This window comes from Montipora foliosa, chromosome 11 (genome assembly GCF_036669935.1).
Source record: "Montipora foliosa isolate CH-2021 chromosome 11, ASM3666993v2, whole genome shotgun sequence".
In the NCBI taxonomy this organism is placed as follows: Eukaryota; Metazoa; Cnidaria; class Anthozoa; order Scleractinia; family Acroporidae; genus Montipora; species Montipora foliosa.
Window position 1 is genome coordinate 25,727,562 of NC_090879.1, and position 14,686 is coordinate 25,742,247.

Here is a 14,686-nt window from a genome sequence, read left to right on the forward strand (position 1 = left end):
CGAGACTGAATAATCGCGAAAGACTTTTGATAGAGCCAAGTATTATTTCGAGGTGACGTTTTCGTCGACCGTCGCCGTCGTAGATCTTAAATTTCCTAATGACACTGGTCTAGGAGAGAAAATAAAACTGTCTTTTCAAGTGCTGACGTTCTTCATAAAACCTCAAATTTGGCTATTTCACGTTGATGTTTTGCAAACGACGGGAAAGAAATGGACAAAAGTGGAAAACGCACGTGCAGAGCGTGTAAATGCAATCGTATGCAAATTTGTGACGTTTTCGTTGCCGTCGTTGGGCGGGGTCCACGGGTCGTTTGACTTTTTAATTAGGATTATATGAAGTCCCCTTTGCCTCCATTTTACGAATGGTGGCTTGTGGTGAGTCGGCCTTTGCAAGTTCATGAAAATTCTCCAAGATGTAACTAAAAGCTGTCTTGTCATTTCCCGAAAGTAAAAAAAGATGGGTCAGGGAAGCTCAAAAGAACGCTACAAAAATGCAGTGAAGAAGCTGAGTAGTTTGGAACTGGAAAATATCCAGGCTGTATTCAACGAGATTTCAACCAAAAGAGAGGATGGTACAAGACATGTTGAATTGTCACTGGTCAATCGACAAGATTTCGCTGAAAGATTCAGATTGCCAGGCTTTATAGCTGAACGCCTTTTTCATGCATTCGATAGAAATGAGGTGAGCCGAATTTTTACGATTTTTATGTATAATATATACGTAGGTGTGTGGGGTCGTGACATTTTTATTAGCACCCACCAGCTACCCACTCCATCCGCATCGGATGGCAGATATTCTTTGTCGGCACCCGAATGATTGATTTTTATGTCGGCAGCATAAAAAAGTATCCGAGAAGTTGAAGTTTGGTCAGTATTTTTTGAAGAAATAAAAAATCCAATTCCCTGGTTACAAAAACTTTAAAAATACTATCTAAATTAGGTTCCGGTGGTAGGGCTCAGATAACAAGTGGAATCACAATAGACCTCTTTACAGTTGTGTGCTTAATTAGTTACCTGGCCTTTAAATGAAAGTGAGGCTGGTGTTGACCTTGTTATGATACGGGTGTCTCGAAAACCCGAATAGCGAATAGCGAATAGTCGCGAATAGCGAATAGTCGCGAATAGCGAATAGTACGAACAGTGCGAATAGTGACGAATAGTGACGAATAGTCGCGAATAGTGACGAATAGTCTTCAATAGTCACCGCCTTATGCTGAACAATCTCGTAATCAAAGCAAATAATATGCTCACCTGTCGTCGAAAGAGTTTCATGCATGCTTTTACAAACACTCTAAAGAAGAACAAACGTCAAAATGCAAAAATATAAATCACTTTCATTAATACATCAAGCTCATGATCATCTCCTCGCACAGAACATAAATTTGCTCATCCTCATCTGTGCTGTCCGATCCGGCGAGACACGTTCTGTAAAAAGGAAAAAAATCAAAATGTGAGGCAAGTGGTTTGTGATTAAAGAGACAAACGAGCTACTCTGATAACCATTGCGTTAATTAATTATACAAATAAGCTACAGGATCTCAGTGCATTTATTACCTTTTCTTCTCAGGGCTCAAGCTGTCCTTCCCCGACACATCTTTGCTTTTTTAGCGGGAAAATCCCATCCAACGTTGCTGCGTGGTTGACCAGGAAGTACTGGGTACCAAATTTTCGTCATTTCGTCACAATCCCCCCCCCCTCCACCCTTATTTGCCACTATTTGTTACTATTCGTCACTATTCGTCACTATTCGCGACTATTCGCACTATTCATACTATTCGTGACTATTCGCTGTTCGGTATTCGTGACTGTTCGCTATTCGGGTTTTCCAGACACCCTTATATACAGACTTTTCTTATGTTAATGATGTTGTTGTCATGCTAATTAGTAAGAATTTACATAAGAAAAGCAGTGAGGTTTCTGTCAAAACAAAGTCAACTCCAGCCTCACTTTCATTCATAGGCCAGGTAACTAAGCACACAGCTGTAACATGGACTATTCTATACACAGGATCCACAGGTCTTGTGGGCAATTGGCTATATAATCAAGACAAAGTGACCACTCCCCATAGCAGAGATTGCAACCCTATCAACTAAAAATCAAAAGAGCCTAGTCGTGAACTCTGTACAGGTTAGCAATGGCTAAGAATTGGTTGAAATTTTCATGGGTGTTACAAAAACTTAGACGTAAGACCCCTTGTAAACAGTGGAAATTACGGAAAAGAAACCCGGGAAAACTTATTGCTTGTCAGAAATGTTGTCTCCATGCATGGGTTAATTTAAAAGATGCAACAAATAAAATAGACACAATGCCATGACATGTTTTGAGTGTTGTGTGACAGAAAAAAACAGTGACTTTTGTCGATGCTTACTTATTGGCAGAGAAATGAAAAATAGGGTCTTTTGAATGATGAGAAACTCAGTCTATTAACCCTTTGGTTGTAACCACTAAAAATGTGATACACAAATTGTTTTGTCAGTACACATGTGCTATTCTTCCAGTATTAAAACAGTAAGTCACGCAAACGATAAAAGGATGCTGTAGATGCAGGGATCGCGTTAACGCAGAAATCGTGCATTTTTACGCAAATAAAATCCAAAAAATGCATCATCGAAATTTTAATGCGTCCCAGGACGCAAGGCACTGACTTAAATAACTCATACAACTTGCTTTGATTTGTCAGTATATTCTGTTGTTTGTAGAACTACTGTTGGAGCGATCTGTGATCATAATTGAAGTTCTAAGAAATGGGGTTTAAAACATCTAAAAAGGTTAAAACTAAATTTTCGACCGCCTTCTGCAGTCTTCTTCAGAGGAATGTACTCTGCAAGTCACTGATTGCAAATACATAGCAAAAGACGTCACTGTTCATTGCTCCTAAGGGAGGAAACCAGTGATGTGTAAACCCTTGGAAAGGGTGCTCTTTCATTAACAGAGTTCTTGTCCAGGAATGAATGTAACGGCTCTAGAAAAAGCCTTTGTCGGCCGGTCCTATGCATATGCATATGCATATGCGTCAATATTGATTCCAAGTTGGTTACTCTCTTTTTCTCATAATTTAAAACATACTCCTTTTCTCGCAGAGGGTCACCAAGATTTTGGGACCCCCAAAAAATGCTTGGGACCCCAATTTGGCTGAACATGCGGGTCCCAGGACCCAGATTGAAAAATCCTAGTGCCATCCCTGAGATGGTTAATTAATCCTTATTATTATGTCTGATAGGGAACTGAAATAGTAAGTGTGTTTTACCTGTAGGACATAATTGATTTTCTGTTAGTTTCCAGGTTTTTTTTTTCTTGCCTTTAAGTGTGATCTATTATCTTTCTGCACGACAAGCAATGGGTTTGTTCCGAAAATATGCCCTCAATTAATGAGATATTTGAATGTAGACGCTGCTCATCAATCGCTGCTCCCTCGGGAAGAATTGTAAGATATGTACTCTAAGATGCCATTCCCTGCATTTTGAGATCACAGCCAATTGAAAACAGTGACGTTTTTAACCCTTTAAGCCCCGAGGGGTTCCCCATTGACGAGTAAAATCGTCTGGCGTTAGACAGAGTAAAATCTATAAGTGCCATTTGGCACTATCGGGGCTGAAAGGGTTAAACGGAGACATAGTTTTTTCACGCTGTTAGCTTAACCCTTTAAGCCCCGAGGGGTTCCCCATTGACGAGTAAAATCGTCTGGCGTTAGACAGAGTAAAATCTATAAGTGCCATTTGGCACTATCGGGGCTGAAAGGGTTAACAGGCAATGAATTATGCTAAGGCCTATTGCTCCCACAAATGAACACAAACCTTGCACAAAGTCAAGGCAATCCAATGCATTACTGCACCCAAGATTACCGCAGGCTCATGCTAAGATGCCAAAAGGGTAAAAATGACTGAGAAACCACATAAAAATGGCAAAGAATCTTGCTAAAAGACTGGTTAAACAAACAAAACATTGACGAGTAAAATCGTCTGGCGTTAGACAGAGTAAAGTACAAAGTATGGCCGGTTTAGGGATGAATGGATTATTGTGCCATTGTATTTATTGTCTTTGCTATTTCTGGGCAGCCTGAAATGTGATCTATGGTTTCTTGGGATTTATTACTATTATTATTATTATTATTATTATTATTATTATGATAATAATAATTATTAATGAGGTTAAACGAAGTTTAACCAAGTAAACAACTAGGAGCGACTGCAGCCAATTGGTCAGTGGTTGTAGTATACTGGCGCATGCGTGGAATACCTCGTGCTTTGGGCTGTATCGCTTATTTATCAGTGTGACGGGAAGTAGGAGCATTGTGTGTGGAGCGTTAAGCGGTTTTTCTTCCCTCCCTCCCCACCCTCTGCTTTCCACTGTGTATCAGTGTGACGGGTGCCCATTCTTCTCGGGGGCGTGGGGGCTCATGGCTGGGTTGTCAGGTTTTGCCAGCCATCGGTGCAGTCTCCATCTTGGAGCTGGCTGCCAATAGTGGAAGCTCCAGGATGTTTCGGGCACCCAACCTCCAAAGAGTGACGATGTTAGTTGTTTATTATTATTATTAATTTGTTTTCTTTTCAGAGTGGTACCATAGACTTGGAGGAATTTATTGGAGGAATAGCATTATGTTTACATGGAACGGTGAAAGATAAATGCAGATTGCTATTCCAGATCTTCAATTTGGTAACTTAATTGTTAAATAATATCATAATAGAAATGAGCTAGTGTGTCAAGTTGATTTTTGCAAAGCAACTGTGGACCGTTTCCAATCAACTCAAGTGATTTGCACAAATCTCTAAAGACACAAGATTTCGTCTGAAAGAATCACATGCAGCCCAGATGTAATTTGTGTTTTTTACCGTATTTATCTAAAGAGCGAAGATGAAAAAGGTTCATACAGGGAAGTTCAATTTTAGTTTGCAGTGATTGACCATATTATATAAAAGGCAATTACTAATAATGAGCTTTATTTAAGTGTCAAGTGTACCTGACTATTTGGCGCTGAGGCACTAGTAATATTATTGGGGACATCGTACGGAAATCAAATCAGATCAACACATCAAATCATAGGTTGGTTTTTGAGGAGAGAGGAAACCAGAGTACTTAGCTGGAGAAAAAAACCTCTCAGAGCTGAGTAACAAACCTACATATCATTTATGATGCTGAGTCTGGGATTTGAACCTGGACCATTTTGGTGGGAGGCGAGAGCTCTCACCACAGCCCAATCCCTGCTCAAAAATTATACAATGTACACTCTAATTAATGTCTTACCTCTTAAGAGTGACATGACTAGATTTGCTAAAGCGGGGGTGAGGTTTAGGTTTGGGTTTAGCCTAACCTAGACCAAGGTTAGTCTAACCAACCACTGTAGGGTCAGTAGGTTAGGCTAACCCTAGCCCTCACCTTTGACCTCACTGTCGTTTTAGCAACGCCGAAGAGCAGATAGCCTGTGAGCAGTATGTAGTGAGTATTTTGGTGGCAAAGCTGCAAGTGTGCGAGAAGGATAGGATGATGAAATTCTTCTTGTGCATTGGCGCTTGTGCTACCCCAAACATGTGAGCCTGTTTGCAGGCTAAATAGCAGAAAGTCTGACGCATCAATAGGTGCCAGTTCAGGGGATGAAAGGGTTACTTTAGGTGTTAAATGAACTGGCGTTTGCAATTTAGGCAACACTACCTTGGTGTCATTGCATGCAGGATTGCAAGCTGATCGAACTACTGACTTACCCTGGAGTTAATCTCAACATCTTCATTTCATTATTATTTGGATTGTAGTCTGATGATGGTGGGGTTTGCAGAGATGAACTCACAGCAGTTCTTTTAAGTTCCTTGGAGTCTGCTCAGACAATACTGAACAACGTAGAAGGTGGAGAACAGCCTGAAGAGAGCAGTGGAACAGATAAACTGATTGAAACCGTTACAAGGTACATAAGTATGAAAATAAAACTATCTGCAGAGAAAGTCTTGAGAACTTTATCTTTTGTTTATAACTCACTATCTACATGGATTATTCAAATTTACAGGATTGTCAGTGATGCATTTGAAACATGCAATGTGTCCAAAACTGGAAAGCTTTCTGCTAAGGTTTGTCCTGTGATATTTTCAGTGAATCGAAAACACAGCCAAACATAGTAATTGTTATGGTGTTGTAATGTGAGAGAAAGTTTCTAATATTAACTTCTGTTTCTTGGCCTATTGCTTTTGTATTGGAAGGGTCTTGCTTAGGTAAGTTGCTATAACTATAAGGTATTGGTAGCAATACAAATTTAGATGGACAAATGCAATGTTATAAATGATTGCATGTTTTTGTCATTGGTTCAATTTAAATATGGTTCAAGATTTTTCGAACAAACTACCAGTAGGTCAATTTTGATTTTTCTTTTGTTTAAGATATGATAATGAATATTAGACAAAGAAAAATCAAAATAATTAAACTGGTTTCAAAGAATTTAAAAGCAAGAGAAAATTAATTATTTTGAACTGCAACACATACATTGAATCTAATTAAATTAAATTAATTAATACAGAAAAAAATAATGATAGTAATAGTAATAATAATTTAAGTAATATTGTTATAATAATAATCTTTTATTAGCTCAAGAAAAAATACAGTGAAAGACATTTCAGTAATAGGAGGAAAAATAAAATATAAAAATAGAACACTAAAAGAAAGTTCGAGCTGGGCAGCTAAGTTAACCCAATTGGTTTTCTAGTTTGCTCCCCCAACTAAATGGCGTTAGGGCTTGACCTCTTCTGGTTGGGGAAAAAAATGCATGTGTTCCTTGAAGAATGGCAAACTTTGCTCCACTTTTAACAGACATTGTTTCTGTGATTTAATTTTTTGTTTATACAACTGTAGGAGTTTGAAAAATGGCTTTATCAAAACCCTGAAATAATGGACAATGTTTTTGGCTGGCAGTGTCCAAGTCCTGAAGGTGAGATTATTTAACAATATGTGGAAATTTTTGGCTGTATTATGCGTAAACATGTGTTGATTATGCGGAAATTTAAACAATTAATGAAACTAATAATTGGGCCCATCCAATGCATTTTCATGCTTATGGTAAATTAGGACTCGAAATTGCAACCACTGCAGTCTGTGACATTTGTGACTGAATTATTTCCCTTTGTCATTAAAATAGCTGGAGGAGTTACCAATTTGCGACCAGCTTTCACTGTTGAAATAAAAGGGTTAGCTAGCAGTTGGTATTTTGCCACAACTTTTGCTAAACTAAATAAAGCGATAAAAATTATTTTGTTTCTCGTCATGAATTTTGTTTTAATTTTCAATTGATATGTGGAGCAAAATTGTAATGTGGTTGGACCACGATCCATTCCCTCGATTAGTGACCATTTTCAGTGGTTTCTTTACATGTATGTATTGCAGGCTCTTACGATTACTCAGGCATTTCTTCTTTTAATGTGGATTTTAGGGAATTATACAGATCTGCATCGCCACATCCTGTCGGGTGTCATGGTATAATAATCACATTGTATATGATGTGTTTAAAAAGCCAACAAAGGGTGTCTAGTGCTGGGTTAGCAGTAACCAATCTGTCAACCACACAAAATGAAAGGAAATTGTTTTAACCCATTGACTCCCGAACTGCCCCGTCATTTGACGAGTAAAACCGTCTGGTGTTATACAGGGTAAAATCTAATACATTGTATTAAAAGTGTCACTCTCAAGGGACGATGGATTAAGAAGTGGCCACTTTTCCAAACTCTTAAGTTATCCAATTTATTTTATATGGTTGGACAACTCCCTGTTAGTGTCACGTAGATTTTGCGTGTTGCCTTCTCACTGGTGGGAAATTTTAATCTGAAAAAGAAACTTTGTTTTTGTCACTTTTAGATTGATAAATATTTTACTTTGAAAACTTTATTGCTTCTTTCAATGGCTGCTGCACCATACACTGTCTGTTAATGTCAATACACGAAGGCATGCAAAGTGTACACTCGTGCATGAAGGTACTCCAAAAACTGGCAGAAATGCAAACTACAATTTTTGCAACAGTATTGTAATCTTCTTGTCCATGCTGCATCCCCTTATACCAAGCTTGTATTTTTATTGTCTTCTTTAGAAGGTCAATGGATGAATGAAAGTTCACCAGAACCAAGTCCTGGAGTTGCAGAGACAAGACACCCCTATGACAGTTCAGAAGATGATGTATTTAAGGGTGTGGAAATACGAGGTGTGGTGACACCCATTGCCAACCGCACGCTAAGTGAACTGTTTTCCACGCCAACAGTTACAAGTGGTGATTTAGAAGGACATAACTTTTTTGACTCAATCATTGCCCCAGCCGAAAATGACTCTTTTTCTCAAGTAATTCAGCAAACTGATCCAGCCTCTTCTCAGATGTTTTCTGAGTTATCAGAACCTCCGTCGGATTTGGGATCAGTTTCTGAGCCTCCTCAACCTCCTTTAGAGCCTCTGTTCTTGAACACTGGAGATGTAATACAAGAAGACTTAGTTCCACAGCAAACTTCAGATGCTTTGCCTGCGCTTGTTCCGATCTCGAGTCAACCTTCGAAAGGCTTTGAAGATCCATTGCAAATTACAAAGAGCCCTGGGACATCACATCCACAACTCAGTTTGCTGGAAATTAATTTGTCCCCGAAACCTAAGCCACCATCAGCCCCAACATCTCCTGAGGGGGAATGGGTGAGGAGCAAGCAAACTGAGGTTGAGAGGCGGCATTCTGCTTGGATATGCAATCCACAGACAAATCAGTTCCTGGTTACTATTGGCTCTGGAATGTTGAATCCTGTTGATGTTGATCAGCAATTCCTGACGTCTCCTGGACTGGTAATTGATGGACCTCAGGTGAGTGTCGTCATATAGTAAGAGAAACATTAATTAATGATTTGAGCCCGAAAAGACATACAGTATGGAGGGGGGTGGGGGGGGGGGGGTTAATGTCTGTAGAAACCATTGTGGTGTGACGATGAGAGATTAAACTGCAAAAATTTGGTTTATCAAATGAGTTGATAAAGGTCCTTTTTGGTTAAACAGTTTATTGAACAAACAAAATTATTACAAAAATTTACAAGTACACTTTATAAGTGACTAAAGGAAAGGAAAGGAACTTAATTTATAAGTGTCTAACCATCATGGTAGTGCTGGAGCACTAAGTGGGGACATTTTAAACTGAAATCAACAAATTAACTCAAATCAAATCAACTGTTGGTTTTTGAGGAGAGGGGAAAACCGGAGTACCCGGAGAAAGATGCAGAGTCTAGAGAACCAATGAACTCAACCCACATATGACACCAAGTCTGGGAATCAAACCCAGGCCACATTAGTGGTAGCCGTGTCTGCTCTCACCACTGCAGGGGTGGATCTAGGGGGAGGGTGCAGGGGGTGCGCACCCCTCCCCCCCCTCCTTCCCTGAGATGACCTGGGGCTTTCTAATACAGCAGGTATTCTGCAAAGAAAAAAAAAATGTCACCAATCAGCTATGCCATTCCTTAGAAGTGCACCCTCTCCTAAGAAAAATCCTGGATCCGCCCCTGCACTGTGCCATCTCTGCACCCCTAAAGTGAATTAACTGATCCCTTCTACAAGTGATTAAAACATTTAATATAAACTACATGTTCTGACACAATTTCATACAATACTAGTAATCTAAACTGAAACACATTGAACAGACATACAGTTGCGAGTCTTTTAAATGAGAGAGAGAAGTACATGTAACAACAATAACAACTAAGTGATGGAAAAAAGAGGAATAAGTGGCATGTAACACAAAAGGAGGAGAAGTAAATAGAGGCAATGAAAAAAGACAATAACAACAGCAACATTTATTAAAATCAGCAAGAAATAACAAGAGAATAAGAACATGGTAGTTAGAGGTTAACGAGATGAATTGGTTGTTATGTCCTTGTCTCTATTAAAGGAGCTTCTCAACTTTCAACTGTACAGTCAGTTTTTGAAAAAACTTGTTACAATTAAATGATCTTTGGGTAATTTTACAGGAGTAGAAGTAATGTTTGTCATGCAGGAGGACGATGCACAGCTTCTTCAGGGTACACTAGAAGGCATATGGTACTGCTTGGGAGGCAGATTTAAGAGCACTTCTATTGGAGATAATAATAAATTTATCCCATGGGTAGTATTGAAGCATTTCAAAGAGTTTTCTAAAATCTTTAGAAATTCCGAGCAACTGAAGAAAGTATGTTTGTAGGAGTCTGGGTTCTTATACATTACAAATGCATCATCGTTCTTGATACCAAAGATCATAAGTTCGGTTTTGGTCCCTATGACACGGTGCTTTAATTTGAAATTTGTTTGAAGTTGTTGAAGAGGTCAATTTGCCACCATGAAAATAGCATGCCATTTTATCTTTTCATGTTGGCAATTTGATAAATCCAAATTTTCAGGAGTGACATAACTTGGTGGAATTAGAACAGTTATTTGCGATAATGTGTGCTCAGGTCGTCAAAATGTCTTCACAAACATCAGTCTTTCTTGGGATTACTCTGATCATGCAGAAGATCAAACTCCACCAAGTTCTGCAGTCTTAATCTGTTGGTTTGCTCATGAGTTGGTTTTATGGCAAGTACTTACATGTAGTGAAAAACTGTAGACAGCTCATCCTGTTAAGGACTAGTCGCTCCACTCACAGGCCAAGCTCTGATGTTCTGCCTTTTGGCAGATAAAAAAATTGTGTCTGCTATTCCTCTTTAGGCAAAATGTATTAATCATTGAAGGGCTCCATGATTTACTTGATATATGTTAGAAAAGGAAAGGAACTTTATTTAAGTGTCTATTTTTCTAGCACTGTAGAGCACTAATCGGAGACACTGTAAATTGAAATTAACAAGTTAACGCAAATCAAATCAAATTTTAGTTTTTGAGGAGAGGGGAAAACAGGAGTACCGGGAGAAAAACCTCTCGGTGCAGAGTAGAAGTCCAACAAACTCAACCCCCATGACACCGGGTCTGGGAATCGAACCCGGCCCACATTGGTAGGAGGCGAGTGCTCTCACTACTGCGCCATCGCTGCACCCCCGTTGCTTTTGAGTTTTAGAAGTAATAGTTCAAGCCTTAGGTAAAATAATGGTGTACAAGGCATCTGAGGTTTATCTCTCTTCTTTTTGAGTTTGACCCTGTAAAGGATCTGTTAACTAAGTTTCTTGGTGAACAAGAAGCAGAGAACAGAAAGACACCAAGTGTTGACAGTGTACCACTAGATGAGTCAGGGCTAAGAGACTTGCTGGTATGTATGTCGATGTGGTTGCGCTAAAGACCAAGAGTCAACTATTGGCTCCTCATTTTAAATTAACCATTGACCCCTGAACCGCCTTCCAATGATGGGTAAAATCGTCTGGCATTAGAGTGAAATCTATTAGGTCTTAAAGGAGTTTTATTAGAAACCGGGACCTCGGTACTAGCACCCGTCTACGTTGAGTACAGTACCTGCCTTTGCTCAAAGGAGGTCTCAAGATCAAAAGCCAGACTACATATAAGGGTGGCCGCTTACTCTATCACAAGGCCCCTTCTACTTTAAAACTTAATGAAACCCCTATTAAAAGTACGGGTAAAGTAAAGTAAAGTAAAGTAACCATATTTAACGTCGATAACTCGTAACAGTAATTCAACTGACAAACCTGAGGTCAACGGTGCGCTCATTTTACTCCCCCCTCTCCGTCAGTGCTCTGTTTTACAGGTATTTAAAGCTACTTAGCTACACGGAAAGGAAAAAAGTCGAAACAAGGATGTGAGATCCGGGAATCGAACTCAGACCTCGTGCACCAAGGCCGCGCACTAACCGACTGTGCCATCCCTGTCTCACTCCCTATTTACACTTGACAATGAGTAGCATCACATACAACTGCTTCCTGAATTTGAGAGCTTAATATTTAATACATTTTGGGTTTGTCAGAGCCACCAGAATTTGCAGAAGCATTGACTAATAAAGATAATCTTACTCTCTTGTAGTTACTGTACATGTACCAATCTGTCATTGTTTGACTCATATAAATTCATTTAAATGTCTCGAAGAGGAAGATTCATCAATTTATGTTGCCGTTGAAGTGAAGCTGTACACCTGATTTTCAATCTTTCTTGAATAAATAGTTGCAAGATTATGTGAGGTTACTTGTATCTCTTGACTACAGGCTGCGCACTGTTGGAGAGCTGCTTTGGAATTTACTGCTAGGTTCCTCACAGCTCATGGTCAAGGTGTCGGCCAGCAGGGACAAAGAGCATTACACACTCACAAGACTCTTCAGGCATGTGTATTTTCCTTTTGCTCTCATTCTTTTGGTGAAGTACCAGTAGATCCACTTTAGGCAGGTTTCAGCTTCTCCATAGTTCCTCCATCCTTCCTCATTTATCTCTCCCTTTAATTCACTTTGTCTTTATCTACATCAGCATCGTCGTCATCATCATAGGGTTGGCTGATGTTGATTCCCGAATGGTGATCAATGTTAAGCCTTGTTGGGCAGGGTTAGTTTCTGGATAGGTGGCCATCTTGGAATAACCCTTGCCGTACGCTCCCAGAGAGCAAGGTTGGCATAGTGATGAGTGCACTCGCCTTCCACCAATGTGACTTGGGGCCTTTGCGGACTCGACGTCATAAGTGGATTGAGTTTTTTTGTTGGTTCTCTACTCTGCTCCGATAGGTTTTCTCCCCGGGTACTCCGGTTTTCCCCTTTTGCTCAAAAGCCAACACTCTAAATTCCAATGTGTGCTTCCAGAAAATATCCATACCCCCACCACGGAAGACTTTTTGATTTGCACCCCCCTCCCCCCAGGATTTTCCATTCAAGAAGGGTCTTTGTTGACCCCCCCTCTCCTCAGGAATTTCCAGAATGTTTTTACTTATAAAAACGACAGTGAATTAGTTACATAATTGCGGTAGAATTTTATTTCAACAGTGTAAACATTAAGGTTAACTTTTAGAAAAATATAACGCTTTGTTAAGCTCATTATCCAGCTAAACTTTTAGCTTGTGCGCTATCAACTTTGCAAAGCTTAAACATTTGGGTTGCACGTCGACTGTTTCACGTTTTCGTGCGAACTTCGATGAGAACATTTCACTGGCTTAAACAACTTCGCAAACCATAGTAAATAAAACAGAAACTTACAAGGTTCCTTGGTCTACACATTTTGTCAGTTTCTTCAGGTTGATTCTTTAATATTTAGGGACCACACATGTTGATGCGGTAGGTTTCGTGAACATCGTCACAAAGGCGATTGTTTTACGAAGAATATTATTGACGCCAAAATAATCCATCGTATTTGTAAACTTAGATATGGCGATTTATGTGCAGTCTTCAAATTTACTGATTCTCCAGCAGTCCTTCTCGCCGGTAAATGACACAGCCTCACTGTTGCTTGCCTTTGAGCAACAGATGGAATCGAGAGGGCGACTCTTATTGTTTTTGGTGCGATTTACTTCCTCCAATGAGTAGTCAAACTCCTGTTTTAGAATTTCCAGTTTGACATAACGAACTGAACCTCAACAATCGTTTCCTGAGGCGGCAATAAATATTGCGTTTACTCAAAGAAGAGAAAACTTGACGCCCGGTTCCTGTCCGTGGTCTAAATGCCACCCAATGTCGTTGCACGCAAGCGTTGAGATGGTGGGAATTTGCATCTTATCGCATTTTCAATGAGTTACTACCCCCAGTAAAACATAAATCCTATCAAAAATGTGTTTACTGCATGTGAAGGTAGCAAAAAGTGATACTCAAGTGAACGGAAGTGTTGGTTGGACGAAAAAGAGACAAACGGAAGTGTTGGTTGGACGAAAAAGAGACAAAGCTGGAAATCTGGGGACGAGACTCCAGTTGAGACCGCCATTTTAAATGTTTGGAATCCGTCCCAAATGAGAGAAACATTGTTCTTAGCTTCAGGAGATTGTAGCGCTAGCTAACTCAAAGAAAACGGAAACATTGAAGCTAATAGTATTAACTTTATCTCAAAACTGACTTTTGTTTCAAAACATTGTCCGATAGTGTGTTTTGTGCTTCAGATCGATCGTATGTTGCTTTCAATGTTTTGTATGTGGTTCGTGACCCTTTGGAAAAGTAGTTTCCCACGAAACCCCCCTACCCTTTGGAAATTACTGCCCTTTAACCCCCCCTCTCCCTCGGAATTTCCAATTGTCTTCCGTGGTGGGGGTATGGATATTTTCTGGAACCACACAATTTGCTCTGGATTAGAGGGTCGGAAGTTAGAAAACTGTGATAGGTTATTGCATCTCCCTCTCTAAATAAAAGCTATTATTATACATTGGTGTCGCCAGCTCGATTTTGATTGGCTATAAGCACGCAGCTAATTCTTGCTTGCTCTGTTTCTCTTACGTCATATCTACGAACAATAGATTTTATATATGTAGAATTGACGTCATACCTACAGACAATAGTTTTATGCATGCAGAAGTGACGTCACGTAACACACTAACCAACAGTTTTATCAGTTTTGTCATGGCGGAGTTCAGCTCAGGAATATGCATAATAAAACAAATATTATTATTGAATTCGGTTTTCGCATGTTAGCGATAATTATCAAGGCCTCAGTTTGTGTTATCCGCTTCAGCCTTCGGCTTCAGCAGATAACACAAACTTTAGCCTTGATAATTATCGCTAACATGCTCAACCTCATCCAATAATTGTTAATTATTATATTATCAATGCGCCTACCATTGATATAGGCAGGGTAAATATTTAAGGCGAGGATGCACTTGTTAGCAAAACTTTTA

At 39.6% G+C, this 14,686-nt stretch overlaps 1 protein-coding gene across 2 annotated transcripts in view; it reads left to right on the forward strand.

The window, feature by feature from the left end:
* Window positions 1–340: 340 nt before the first annotated feature.
* The window catches only part of LOC137975144 (trafficking protein particle complex subunit 12-like), a 26,291-nt gene continuing 11,945 nt past the window's right edge, over window positions 341–14,686 (forward strand). The window contains exons 1-8 of one of the 2 annotated variants that reach the window (XM_068822220.1): window positions 341–682; window positions 4,552–4,653; window positions 5,745–5,893; window positions 5,993–6,053; window positions 6,829–6,904; window positions 8,054–8,799; window positions 11,078–11,194; window positions 12,096–12,209. In XM_068822220.1, the coding sequence (XP_068678321.1) occupies window positions 458–682; window positions 4,552–4,653; window positions 5,745–5,893; window positions 5,993–6,053; window positions 6,829–6,904; window positions 8,054–8,799; window positions 11,078–11,194; window positions 12,096–12,209 (1,590 nt within the window). In that variant the 5' untranslated portion in view covers window positions 341–457. The remainder of the gene's footprint in view (window positions 683–4,551; window positions 4,654–5,744; window positions 5,894–5,992; window positions 6,054–6,828; window positions 6,905–8,053; window positions 8,800–11,077; window positions 11,195–12,095; window positions 12,210–14,686) is intronic. The other variant, XM_068822221.1, reaches the window with a different exon arrangement.